Source organism: Uloborus diversus, chromosome 3 (assembly GCF_026930045.1).
Source record: "Uloborus diversus isolate 005 chromosome 3, Udiv.v.3.1, whole genome shotgun sequence".
NCBI lineage: Eukaryota > Metazoa > Arthropoda > Arachnida > Araneae > Uloboridae > Uloborus > Uloborus diversus.
This window is the reverse complement of record NC_072733.1, coordinates 195,332,328-195,347,320: the sequence shown is the minus strand read 5'-3', so window position 1 is coordinate 195,347,320 and position 14,993 is coordinate 195,332,328. Positions and strand designations below refer to the sequence as shown.

The following is a 14,993-nucleotide window of genomic DNA, read 5'->3' as shown; positions in this document are numbered from 1 at the left end:
GTTATTTATATGTTTGGGGAAAATGAAATCAGCATACAACATTTGTAGTGCAATTTATGGGTACCTTGACAAATATTTTTTGACTCTTGAAAAGTGCTTGAACTTTTTATTCTCATCACCAAGAAAAATTGTCAAACTGCTTAATATTGTTGACATTGTTTTAGTGTAGTTTATCACTGTTGCAAATGTGAAGTGTACTCCTGCAATGCAAAACGCTAGTTTATTACTACTAGTGTTTTGCACTGTTAATGATTAGAATATAAAATTTATAAAATGTGTTTCATCTGTTTATATTTTATGTTCTTATTATCTTGATTTTGATTACGTTTCAAAATGGAATATTTATTAAATCTAGATAACTAAATATGTTTACTTCTATGTCATAACTTACAAATGAAGTAAATCTATAAACTTTTTCTTACATTGAAATGTGGGATCCTGTGTCTGTAATTTTTATTTGCTATTTCAATGTTATTTTGTCTGAACTAAACATGTTTTTGGAGATGGTAAGGGTTGAAAGGTGAAATTTTTACTTACACTTTTTAGTTGAAAATGAAGTAAAAAATAGTTTTTTTCATGTTCTCAGATTTTAGGGGTTCTTACTGCACTTGTATTTTAGTTGTGTTAAAAAATATACAGTCAACTTGCAACAGGGTTTAAACCTTCTTTAGAAAAATGGCTAAAATCTCAGAGGTTATTGAATATGCTTACATATCTTTTTTACCGACTCCATGTGTTTCATCTCCAGTTCAAAGTGAAATTCAAACATGACATCTTTAAAGAAATAAATACACAGCCAATATTTCTTTGAAATTTGAATTGAAAAATTTAGAATCATATTTAGCATTAAAAGGACACAAGTTTGATTTTTAAAAAGCCAATAATGCAATTATTGGGGGGAAACATGATGCCTATAAAGACAAAGTATTGTTGAACTTAATGATAGTTTAAACATGCTAGCTAAGTTTTATAATGAGATTAAGTTCAATATTGCCATGCTTGCTTTCTATCTCGGATTGTGCATCATTTTTTTCTTTTTTCAGCATAAAAGCAAAAGTACCTTGCTCCGTTTTCGTAATTTATATAGTGTTTTCACATTTTGCAAAAATACGCCCGTAGCGGAAATCATGACTCCCAATAACTCGAACTTCGATGACTCAAAATTTGGGCCGTTGGTGGCATTCCATTCCAGAATGCTCGGTCTCATGACTGTGCTTTGTTTTCCACGCGTTGGTCCTCAAGGGGTTAATAAGAGCTCTGTAATAAAAATTGTACTGTCCACATTTAAGTATGAGTTATAGCTTCTTTATTTAGCAAATACTGAGACTTTCATTCCTTGTTTTACAGCTCAAAATTATGATGCTGTTCACATTGATACAAGAACCTTTACAAGGTCTAAAAAGAAACAAGCTCTTGAGTTTTTGGAAAAGCTAAATAATGTGAGTAATGAACAGAATAGTAATCACTCAGAACTACGAAGGAGAAGTAGTGACCTAAGTTCTGATTCCATCTCCAGCCATGCACTTGAAGATGCAAATGATGTCCATGAAGTGGCGCGAATGCAAGAGGAAAGTATGTTCTTTTCATGTTTTAAATGCTTTGAAATATGAATATTGCTAGAATGTTTAAAGTTATTGTCATGTCTCCAACCTCCAGCATTTAACTGGATTTTCTTTAACTCTGGGCACTTTTAGAAAGAGCTTAAAATTTGATTCTTTTTCTTAACTTTCTCATTTTTATTTACTTATTTATTGTTTCAAAAGGGCTCCTGATCTCATTGACATTGATAAATTGGCTAAGACCTGCCACACTGGGTTCCAAGTTTATTACTGGCTGTCATATTTATATTTATTAACTTTTCTCTTTGAAGTTCAAAGCAAAATTTCCGAAAATTAGTTTTAAGCAACCAAACCATGCAAATTAAGTTTAAGCTCAACCTTTTTTCCTTTTTAAGTTATAAATAACTCCTCCCTCCCACACATACTCCCTTGAAAGTTTGCATGTTGAACAGTGGTGGAAATAATTCCGAATTCAATGTTAAATATTTGTGACAGAGCAAAAAACAACTTGTTTGCTTAAATCATTTTAATATACATCCTTTATTTTGTTTTAAAAATATTTTGAATGAAACAAGTTTTTTTCTCATTGCATTTCTTATGATTTATTATTCATACCTAATTGATTTTTACTATTGTTATTTCATTGTAAAGAATCAAAGTAGCAAGAGATTTTTTAAAATTATTTTTATATTATTATTTGTTTATTTATTATTATTTTAAAATAAATATTAAAATGTTTATCATGAAAGCAAAAATGTTTTGATGTATTTTTTGACAGGCATCTCTATTTTTTGTAAATTTAAATTAGAGAGCATGAGGTTAGTCAAATTTGTCTATTAACTTTTGCATTGTTTTATATTGTCTTTGAAAAAAAAAAAGTTAAATGTAAATTTTCAATCATTATATTATTACTTCAGTTTGAATGAATTCTTTACTACCCAGTATTCTTATTTATTTATTTCTTTTTCCTTAATGAAACTGTCAGGATATTAATGTTCCTAGCCCCTATGCAATATTAGTGTTTGTTATATAGGGAAAATACAGGGAATTTTTTCCCAAAACTAAAGTAGCAACCTTATGTATGTGTCAATTATTTTATAATTAGGTAAAATTTTACCAACTATTCAGCGTACTTTTTTTTTTTTGTAATTTACCCCTTCCACATCATTAAGTGCAACTAGAATTTTGCTTCTGGGAAGAGGGATTTCGTGCATAACAATTGCTTTAGTATGTCCCTACCCTGCTCACTGCACTCTTGGTTAAAATCAATTCTCATGCTTTTGATTAGGAAATTTCCCCATTGCATCAGCTTCATTTTATGCCTTATTGAAAAACAAGTGTTGCTTTGATTTGAATATCGAACACTTGAGCTTGTTGAACTTTGAGTGTTGAAAAGGATTTAACCTTTTTTTCAGTTCTAAAAGTAAATTTCTCAAAGCTGAATTTTGAAAGCTAATGTTAAGCTCTTTAACGGTTGAAAAACTGCTGTTTTTTTCCATCTATAAATAGTAATACCAGACTTTATAATTTTTGTACTTGCTATTAAAGTTGTATTTAGGACACATTTAGACTCTTTTTACAATCATTATTTACTGTGCAAAGCATACAATTGAGGCTATAATAACAAAAATTAGATGCTTAAATATTAGTTTTAAAGCTTTTTTTTTCTTTTTTTTTTCTTTTAAGTCGGTAATATTTTTTTCAAAATTCTGAAAGATATTCTTTTTGAAATTTAAATCTGGCAGTTATTTGAATCTTGTGACGAAATATCTTTTCTTATGTGTGTATTTTAATTTGAAATAAGAAACTTTTAAAATAGCATTGAAATTTTGGTGTTTGTGTTTTTAGTTTATTTGAAGTACTTTTTGTACAGGTCTCATGAATAGTTTTTCGCAAATGTGTATTGTTAGATGAATTTTATTTATAATACTGCTAAATATAAGTTTTCAAAATATTGTTTTGAAGGTCTGAGAATGAACTCCCCATTGGGTACTCCTAAACGTGGATCATGTAAGTAAATTTCTATAAAAATAAATTTATCTAGAACATATAGTATCAAAGTGATCTTAATATAACATTGTTATATTCTTATTTTTTGTTTGCAGGCAACAATACTTTAGAGAGAAAATCTTCTGTCTCCCACGAGTCTACATCTGATCAAGATTATTCAGAAAATTCCGTTTTCAGTGCTCAGAGTTTTGATGGTCGTAAGTATAGCTTCAGAGGACATAATTGTTTTTAATCAAAGTTGATTTCAGCATTATTTTCATATTTTATCTAAATAGCAAAACAGTTATGGATTAATTGCTGCCCAATATTTTGGAGCCGCTATTTCATCAACTTCAGATTTAAGATTTCCCAAATCTCATAAAGCACAAATCAAACAACAACAAATTTCATAAATGTTTGAAATATACTTTACATGGAATACATTAGTTAGGCTCAAAGAATGAAGAAACTATTTATGCATTTTTAAGAAAAAATTGTAATCTGATTTTATGTGATTTTCTATCGGTTGCAAAAAAATAAATTCAAAAACATAAAATTTGGAGTTTGCATTAAATGATGTTCAAGGAATGAAAATGAAGCAGAAAAAGTTTAGTTTTTCAGAGTTGGGCCTGGTTAATAAACTTGTGTTTATACTGGCCAAATAATAAAGCAGTGAGCTGTATATTATACTGTTGTGGGCAGGTAAACGTTAGTTTCTGCAGAAATGAGTTTTTGAGATAATTGTTGAAACCAGGGCTGCGGAGTCGGAGGGAAAATGATCGACTCTGACTCCGGGGTTTTTTAACCACCGACTCCGACTCCTGCTTTTTCCCCGCATGGAAAGGGGGGAAAATCCAAATAGAGATTGAAATATTTATTCCTTTAAAAAAATTATCACTTTGTATTTTATTGTAAACATCCTAAGATGCATGCAACCTTATAAATTCAATTTGGAGTTTAAATTTTCAACAGTTGCAATTTTTAGAGTGATTACACACAATTTCATTTATTTTTTAGATTAAAAATGCATTTAACTGAGCCCTTTTATTATGTAACAAACAGAGATCCATGCAATCACGGGCTTTTGATTTTTTAAGGTTAGAACTGAAGACAAAAAAACTTGTGGAATATTTATTATCTCTGTTAATTGCAACCGTACCTACTGGAGTTATTTTCATTTAAATGCTAGAATAATGATGTGAACTATCCTGCGTAATCTGAAATGGATCTATATACATTAGGGTGGGTCAAAAAAAGGAAATTTTTGATAAGCAACTTATAATAGCAAAAAAAAATGTGTATTGCCATCCTAAACATGGGAAAAATAATTTAAAAATATAAATATTTATGTCTTCAGATCGCATGCTGGCTGCAAAGTTTGAAAAAAAGGTAAAAAATGGTCAATTTTCAAATATTTTTATAAAATCCAAGTATTTAATATTTTTGTTCTAATCCCATTTAAATGCTTCCTTTTAATGGTCTTTTAATACACAATGCAAAAGCAAATCAAAATTATTTTTTTTACAGGTGATGTACCGGTAACTGTATTGTAATATATTATAGTTGAATGTTATGTTAAAATTTTTTAAAAATAAAGAGAAAGTAAGAAAGAAATACTAGAGTTTAGGTCCTACTGAGTTTAATTGAACTTGCTGCCAGTCCAAAATTCATTACCTCTATCTTAATAACTGGCATAGCTCGCTTGGCAAAGTACTTAACATGGTCCATTAATGTAATTGAATGAATATGCATGCACTTCCAGTTTCCCTATGTAATGAACACCCCCATAATTTGAACACTTTTGTTGAGTCCCATGAATATTCAGATTAGAGAGAGTTCACTGTAGATATATCACTGGATTTTACCACCAAACAAACAACCTTCTTTGTTACAACAGTGATAATGACTTGGACAAAAAATCTTGTTTAAAAAAGTGACTGGTGAGTGGTAAGAAGATAATCCACTCCCCCAGCAAGAAAATTGAATAACAATTCCTACATCCACTTTTGCAGTTCGGAGTCTTCTAGAAGGATTAGAGATTGAAAAATCATCAGTAAAAAAGGAGATGGTGGTAAAGAGAGCGAGCATAAAATGAAGAAAAAACCTCAGAGTCAGAGTTGGCCTATTTTTGAGCCACTCAGACTTCACAGCCCTGGATGAAACACAGTTTGGATTCAATACAAACAATAGGAGAATGTTGACAAAATGAAGGGGTGAATGACGGAATGAAGGAGAATGACAAAAATGCAAAAAAAAAAAAAATTAATGCGGTTACTGCCATTTACTTGCCCACGGTAATATAGATCGCCATTAGGAGACTAGAGAAAATGTTTTTAAAACTTGTATTTGAGTATTAGTGTATTGAATGGTACTAGTTAGTATACAATACAGTGTTAATATATTTGTCTATGGTACGTTTTAATTTTTTCAATTATGATGAATCATAATTTTCAAAACTTATTTACAGATGAATCGGAACCTGTCGAAGACTCTTCCTTTGAAGTGGAAGTATTGCATCATTCTGATCAGTCATCTCCTTCCGAAAGCCCTTATGGTTCAAATAGTTCACTACATAGCACAGGAAAAGGGAAAGGTTCAGTATCTTAGTCTTCTGTACTTAGTTTGTTATTGAAAATGGTTGCTTAATATCTTTTGGAATCAATTTTGGGTTATATTTAAATGAAATTTTATTTCAAACTAGTGATTGCAATACCAATATACTGAACATCGATATTTCCAGCTATTTTGCTTTTTCATAATATAGTATGTGACCCCAATTTTGGAATCTTGAACTCCGGAACTTTTCCCTTCATTATTTAAAAAAAAAAAAAAAAAAAAAAAAAAAAAAACAGTTCTAAGAGTTCAAAAAGATAAACGTTTGGCAATTATTTGTTGAAAGTACAGTACTTTCTGTATAGCTTTTTTTTAAAATGTTTTTTTCATTGCCATGTGTTATGCATAAATAAGTGTTCTGCTGTAATTGTGCAGAAATTTTTTAGCATCCATTTTCGATCAACAATAATTCTTTTTTTTCTTCGCATAAGTATACAATGCGAAGTCTATTGAACAAAAGTACAAAATTATTTATGATAAAAATATTATTTATGTATTGTATTGGTCGGCACATTGCATCACAATAAAAAGCAACATCTGCGGCCTATACACCACTGCAAATTATCTCAGACTTTTGTTTTAGCATAATGAAGTCTACTTTCATTCAGACTGATCAAAAAATAAAAGAAATTAGCAAAACCAGAAAAAACATAATAAATGTCACACTACAGGAGAGTTATACTATTTTGTGTGTGTGTAAGTCAGAATTCAAGATCCCATAAATTCGGAAATCTGCAAAGGTGCCGGTCCCGAGCATTACAGATATGGGGTCTCATAGTGTACCAATATTTACTGAGGTAAAATGCTGCTATTTTACCTCAGTAAATACCACCGATTTGAGTGAGTTCAGAAAGAATATTTTTAACTTCCAGAAATTTGTTCACTAAAATGAGTGTCAGGCTCAGTGATAATTCAATGGATGCATTCTGTTTCTAACTACAGTTTAACTGGCTTATAACGAGCGCCAAGGGACCACTCTATTTGCTTGTTATAACTGAATCCCCGTAACATACGAGTTTGTTTCAAAAATCATAAAAACGCATACATTGTTTTTCTTTTTTTTCATTTATTAATTTTTAACAGCAGCAAAGAAGTTGGTTGTCTTGTTTTGCTGTCTTATCACCCCTTTTATTACTTTATTAGAGAAATACCTGTGGCACAAAAAACATTGTCATTTGCACCTTCTGATTGTAACAATTGAGTATGATGAGGGGCTGTTTCACTTTAAATTTTTCATATATGTTGTTATCGCCGTCACTTTGCTTTCACTATTTTCTTTTTCACTTCACTAGCTTGAAAATAAGCTACAATGTCCCCGTAAGTATTTCTAGGAACTGATAACATCTGAGTCAACATACGTATAATTTTCAAATGCTTTTAACAATCAAATTTTTTTTTTTTTGCATGGGTTCATTTAAATGCCTCCACGCAATATGAATAATGTAATTTTGAAATGCAGAATTGTTAGAGTTGAAATTGGGCAAATATTTTGGTGAAAATAGGTTAAAACTGGAGTTTCCAAAAAACATGTCAACCACTTCAGCTTTTGTTGGATAGTCTGAAATGAAATTAAAGTTCATTAAAAATAAATAAAATTGGAATTATTATATTATTAGTTATGAACTGTAATGCATTTATTGAATATTGAGTTATTTCCTTGTTTATTGAGGCTTTAATAAATAGGTATGGGGGAGGAGTATGGATCCGTTATTTAACTATTATTCATTACTTGTATTCTCAGTTGTGAAGTTTATCCAACTGGATCTTCAGTCTTCAGCAAATGCTATTTTGTTAAAGCTGCGCTGATTCTTGAAAATTATTAACACTATGTTCATTGTTTTCACTATGAAAATATTTCCCTTTAAAATGTGGAAATAGTACCGACATCTGGAGTATGTTTCACGCATGGTAGCATTCAAAACAATAACAAACAGTTGGTTCTCTGTTTAACGATGCTCTATTTAATGACTTTCTCTATTTAACGACAGCTTTTCACAGTCCCAGATGGTCCACTGTAGTGTTAAAAGCATTCTATTTAAGGATGTTTTCTACTTAAGGACAATTTTTTGTGGTCCCTTGAAAGTCGTTAAACAGAGAGCCAACTGTAAATTACAAATTTTCAATTCAGTAAGTAAGCAAATCAAAATTCTTACCTTCTTTATCTTTTTTATGCTATATGTTGTGTCTGTTCTTTTCTACATTAGTAGCTTGGTTAATTCTAGCTGAAACTTACTCATGTTAATCAGAGGCTTGGAAAAAAAGATGAGATAAAGCTTCTAAAAACTGAACTATATTATTATTTTACACACATTTACAATTTAGGATATTCAAAAATTTCGACAAAACATAACGCAGGAGTTAACACTGCACTGAAGTAATGCTGGTTCGAAGCATTACTTTTCTAATCAAAGTTCCGATTTAAAAGTTCTAAGTGGATGAACTAAGTAGATCTATGAGGGAAAAAGGGGAGAGAAGATCAGGTGTTCACCATGGTGTGAATAATTTCTGCAAGTATTTAACGTTTTGGTTCCTTTCTCTTGTAATTCAAATCTTCAGCAAATCCTCAGATTCACTAATTTAAAGTTTTTAGGTTCCCTGACGTTTAAACTATCAAGAGCTAACTTTATGTAAAAATTGAAACTGCAGTGAAATGTTACTTGAATAATGATGAAACCTACTTTCATTCATTCCACTATGGACTGAAATATAGACTTAAATCTAATTTTGGAACACAACTTTGTATGTATCATAACAACAGCCTGGTTTAGTCATCCTGATACTGCAGTTTCGTCCTTGTTATGGACCCATAAGTCTAGAATGGACAAGAACCAAGCTGGAGGCAGAGATGATCTCATTGAAGCTGAGAGTGCCAACAAACTCGTAGCTAAAGTCAATTTGGAACAAAAGGAGAGTCCACAGCAATATAATTACATTTTAGCACCTCTTTTGTTTATTATTTTTATGAATGATATCAATGAAAATATTTCTGGAAACATGATTTGTTTTGCTGATGATGTAAAAGTCATGGTGAAGAGACATGGTGGGTAGAAAATGAAGAACAAGTAAAACAGCTTCAAGAGGATTTAGATCATATTACTAAGTGGGCAAATAAGTGGGGTATGGCAGTTATGTAGGGAAATAAGGGTACAAGTTATCATTTACCAGGTCATTAGTCAGGCAGAAAATGTTATTAATCTGGGTATCTTAATAAATAAGAATTTTTCAAGTTTAGTCAACATTCAGCATTGCAAGTAACAAAGCCAACAGAATGCTTGGGTTTATCAGTAGATCTATTTCAAACAAACCTAAAAAGGTTCTTAGGAGTTTAGTAAGACTTCATTTGAAGTATGCTGTTCAGTTTTGATCGCCTTATCTGATGAAAGATATTTCTGTATGGGGAAGGGTTCAAAGAAGGGTAACTAGACTAGTAAGGAGACTTTCAGATTTAGAATATGATACGACTTAATAGACTTAACATGTATACCCTGGAACAAAGGAGAGTCAGAGGAGACATGATTCAGTTGTTTAAATTTATCAAAATGAAACATGTTAATGGATTAAATTTTTGCATGGAAAGCGGGACGAGGGGTCATTGTCTTAAGCGATTCAAGGAGTTATTAGAAAAAATTTGTTCTTTAGTAGGATGTGGGCACTTGGAACAGCTTACCTAAAGAGGTGGTAATGAGCAAGCGGGTGGAGAGCATTAAGAGGGCCATTGGATCTTCACTGAGGACTAATAAACTGACTAGGACCAGCCTAGCTGGGCCCAGAGCCTGTTGCTGGTCATCACATTTGTATTTAATAAGCAACTAATTAAGTAAATAAATTGATTAATATATGAAGACACATGTGTGAATAAAAGTGAATGAATAAGAAAATAAGTGAATGAATGAATAAATAAGTAAATTATTAAATAAAGGAATGTAAATGAATGAATTAATAAATTAATACTTAAGTGATTTTAAAAATGAATGAGTATGTAAACAAAAATGGCTGTTTCTTTTTGCCCCATCCACTTTGCTCCCCCCCCCCAAGTACTAGACTAATTGTACAAAATATTTAAAATATAACTAAGCTTTATATTAACAAAATATTTATTGCACCGAATATTTGAAGTTCTCAATTAATATTTAAAATGTTAATAATAAGAACTGTATCATTTTATTATACCAAAAATAATTTTTGACTTATAACAAATATTACAATAAGGGTATCAATTTTTGAAAATTGCCTGTATTATTATATGCTTTATCTTCAGTGGTAATTGTTTCCTGACTGGAATAGACTACATGCGCTACTATATACTTAAAATATTACCAGATAAGTAGTGCCAAAAGCAGAGTAAATTTTTCACCATTTCACTTTGCCCCACATTCCTCTAATAAAGTTTTTCTTATTGTTTTTTTCATTTCTTTTGTTTGGAGCAATCATAAATTGCTTATTGTTCTCACTTGACCGTTTTAGGCGTCCGTCCCTCTGTCCTTTGATTTTACTTTTGCCCCTTCCTCCCTCTGCAACACTGCCATCGACCAGCTCCCCAATACTGCTCCTCCAGCAAACTGCTGGGCTGTGGTATCCATATCCTACACACACACTTGTGATTGCAAAAAGCATAATATGAATTCAAGATATCCAAAATTTTCTTTTTTTGTCATGAAAGGAAATAGCGTGTTTTGTATGTTTTATTGGAACAAATTTTCAGCTATAATAAAATTTTCACCTGAAGACTTGACTTCAATATAACATTGAACAGAATTCTATGATTTACATTATTTAAAAGTTTCGTATGGTACGAAACACAATTTTTATAGAACACAATACATATTTCCTTTGATTTAAGTTATGCAAATACTTTAAAAAATAAAATAATACTTTAAACATGCAAATAAAAATGTCCTGGATAACATGGTACAATTTAACCATGTTAAACAAGGGACAGAAAATGAATAAATGAAAGGGGGGCTCAAACAAACCAAGCACTGCAACCAGAGGTCTATTGTAGTAGTCCCCAAACAGAAGTCTTAAAACAGACCAGTAGCTGAAGCAGAATTCAGCAAATACCTAATAGGAATGTCATGAATCACGCATGGTTCAAGCAAATGATGACCAAGGTGTTCAAACCTATAGGCAGAAAACATTTCACAATCACACAGGGTGTAAGTAATAGTTTCCTCTTTAAAGAGGTAACCTCTGCAAATTGAATTATTACTCATACCCCTTATAGCAAGGTGCCGATTTAAGATGTAAAGTCCAGTAAGAATACCAAAAGCCTTCTTAATACTAATTTTGTTAAGAAGCTTATTGCATTTCTGGCATGTAATCCTCAGAGAGAATGAGGTCTGTTCCCCTTAGAAAGACAAGCTGAATATGTTCAATGTCATCGCGAGATAACCTCTCCAAAAGGAAGGTTTCTTTCACAACAGCCATCTTAAACATATTTACTGCTTGAGCATAGAACTGTGGTTTACCAGCCCTTACTCTTTAAGGTGCAGCAGTTTGTGCGGGAAAGGGGTTGAAACCTAGGATCGATGACGTTTGGTTTCTCCTACCTTCTCAGGATTGGCAACCCAGTGGCTTTTGCCTTCTGTAACAGCCTCCCCACTCCTGCCTGTCCTGTTGCAATTTTGTGCATACATGAGTACCCCTTGACCCCCTACTGCAGTGTCGGTGGGTTGCATTAATGCCTCCTCACCAGTCGGTGGGTTGCAGACCTGCACCCTCACCTCCTCCAGCAGCAAGGTTGCTGGTTCTCTCCTTCAAGCCAGTATCCAGCTCCAGAGGAGCTGGGAACTGGGCGGTGGTTAAAGGTCAACACCTACACAACCAGCCTGTACAAGTGCAAGGCAAATTACAACGAGTTTTCGCCCGGTTCCCCGAGAGGACCGTTTAAGACATCATACAACCCAGATGCCATCCATCCATCAGCATGGTGCCTCACACCTTAGATTGGGTATCCATTTTAGTCGCCTTCTGCGACACAAGTGGACTATGTTGGGATTTTTCTGCTCCGGTCACCACACGAATTAAACACAAGGACAAGACAACACAACACATTACAAGGGACACCTGTTTATGGTTGTACTGGGAAAAAAAATACTTTTATTTATTTTATTTTTTTGTTTATTTCTCTTTGTTTCTTGATCAGTCCTGCATAGAAATTAATTGTTTATGATTGTCTATGAAGACTGCTAAGTGAAGGGTTAAAAAAACTTTTTCATAATAACAATTATTTTTCTTATATAATATGAGATTATTAATTTCCAAATTGGATTTTTGATTTTAATTAAAGTTTTTTCTAATAGTCAAACTTGGTGGATACAGACGCAGTCTGCCTAACTTGGCTCGAGAACCAGTCTTACAGATTCCGTCAAAAACTAAAATTGTGAAGCAACCTAGAGTTCAAAGAACAAATCAAATTAGAGAAGATATGATTGGAAGATCAGATATAAACATTGCCTCACGGCAAAAGGTATGAATTAATTCCGTTTCTCTTTCCTTTTTTTTATTTTGACGATTTTAATAATTTTAGCTTAAACCATTAACAAAATGAATTTATAGTAATGCTTTCTGAAAGCTAACATTTAAGAAAATTTGCAACAACAATTTCCCAAATGCTGTTTCAAAGTTATATTTCTTACAGTACAATGAAGGTGTTATTTTACTATAAAACAAAAACAATGAAAGGAAATGCAAATGAAAGTGACATCTTAAACTAGTGATCATTCAGTGACAACTTGATAATATGTCACCTCATTTGGTGCTGTTACTTTTGTTGCTGTAACTGCCCACTTAATCTGGTGCTGTATGGTGTTGATTAAGTATGAGCTGTCAAATACAGTGTCAACTAAACTATGTTAGCCATGTTTTGCCAAGATCCCATAGCACCCCTTGTTAAATGCCTCACAGCACCCCATCCATTGCGGAGATTTCTATGAAAAATCTTAATAAACTCTTCCCTACTTCAATTTGCAACAGACTAGATTGCAGTTGTTTAAAACATTCATCTCCTCACTCTACATTATGTCTCTGATAAGATGATTTCCATAAGGGATTAAAATATAATTAAATCCATTTGTTGAAATAGAGGTGAGAATGCTGATATACTTAGCCAATAACAGTTATATGACATTGTGTTGATATGAATTTTTCCTTGTTCAACCCAAACATAAATAAACTCATGCAAAGCCAAGTATCTTGTTATCACAGTCATATTATAAAACACTTTTGTATTGTATTTTTGTTCTTCTCGCACTCTTATTCAGGTCTTTTTGTTGCAATTTCAGATTTTAGATGGCAAAATTTCTTTATATTTGAAAGTACCTTTTTATAGACTTTGAGATTTTATACTCACATATGTAGATCTGTAGATCTACCAAACTTTCATTTAAGTAGATGCTTATTCAACTAGGTTTTACTTGCATACTGTATATATTTGGTTTTATTAATATTTTCTGACATTTGGAAGCATAATACTTTTTAAAAAATATTTTATCCTAACCTACATTAATACATTGGAACTTTGATCCTACATTTACGGTTTCATATGTTAACCTGCTTCCCATGATATTTTTGTTTGACCGTGAAAATTGCTAGACTAAAAATACTTTTTTATAAAATTTGCTTAATATAATTTTCTAAAAACAGATCAAATCCATTTTCTTAATATAAGACTCACTCAATTTTTTTTCTTGCTCTTTTTGCAAGATAAATTTGTTTTAGGTGTTTGAAGTTGCTATGAAATGCTTTTTGTTTCATTTTATCGCCTTTTTCTCTGTAAGTTGTAGGCTGAAAGGGTTTCCTGTGATCTTTGGAGTATTTCTTTGCAGCATATAAATCTTAATTTTTACTTCAAAATATTCACAAGCACTTAATTACTTTCTGAGGTGTAGTATTTAAATTTTCATCACTTTTAGGTAAAAAAATAAATTTGTTGCTACACTTAAAAAGCTGAGATTTATTTCCTAGTATAGCTTTTAGATTCCAAGGATTTCAACTTCTCTTGCATATTTTGATCGTGCTTTTACAGTAGGACTAGTTTCAATTGGTCTTTGCAGGCATTTGTTTTCACAGTCGTTTTTCTCATTTGTGAAAGTCATTGCATTCTTTACCTGATTAAAGGATTCAGATGTCTCGATTTAAAGTACAAAAAGTCCAAAAAAGGGTTAGAACCAAGAAACCCAAGGGTGATTTTCAATTTATAAACGATATGCGTAAACTTTTACCTCCTGCCCCGATTTTACATTTCCCACTTGGTGCGCTTTTTATCCCTAGCGCGAGAGAACAGCTATGATATATATATCTGATCTTTATTTTGAAACTATTGTGATATTTTGATATTTTTTATATTTATTTTTTCAACTACGGTATTTTCAATATAAAACTTATATTAATCATAGTAACATTGTTCATTTATTATTAAAAATAACTAAAGAGATGTACTGTATTTTATGATGTATTAATACATCATTAATATAGCAAAGTAATATAATATTCCTTTTTTTTGAGCAATCACGATTGCTTATTGCTTTCATTTGACTGTTTTTGGCGTGCTATCATTTTTCCCACCGGCACGGCGCCACCCTCTGCCAGCACCACCCGTCACGTCGGCCGGCCTCACGATGCTGCTCCTCTAGCAAAAACCGTCTCCAGGTTGCGTCCATACCCTACACACACACGCATACATACACGCACCAACACACACGCACACACAAACACATACACACACATACACAAACACCACCATACACACACATACCCCTACACACATACACACACGCATGCATACAGACACTTACACATACACACAAATACACACAACTGCCCACACATTCA

At 32.0% G+C, this 14,993-nt stretch overlaps 1 protein-coding gene across 1 annotated transcript in view; it reads left to right on the top strand.

Moving 5' to 3' along the window:
- Window positions 1–14,993, top strand: part of LOC129218493 (SLAIN motif-containing protein 2-like) — a 37,096-nt gene that overhangs the window by 13,827 nt on the left and 8,276 nt on the right. Inside the window, exons 4-8 of the mRNA XM_054852779.1 lie at window positions 1,348–1,572; window positions 3,525–3,569; window positions 3,665–3,766; window positions 6,016–6,141; window positions 12,464–12,630. Coding sequence (XP_054708754.1) covers window positions 1,348–1,572; window positions 3,525–3,569; window positions 3,665–3,766; window positions 6,016–6,141; window positions 12,464–12,630 — 665 coding nt within the window. The remainder of the gene's footprint in view (window positions 1–1,347; window positions 1,573–3,524; window positions 3,570–3,664; window positions 3,767–6,015; window positions 6,142–12,463; window positions 12,631–14,993) is intronic.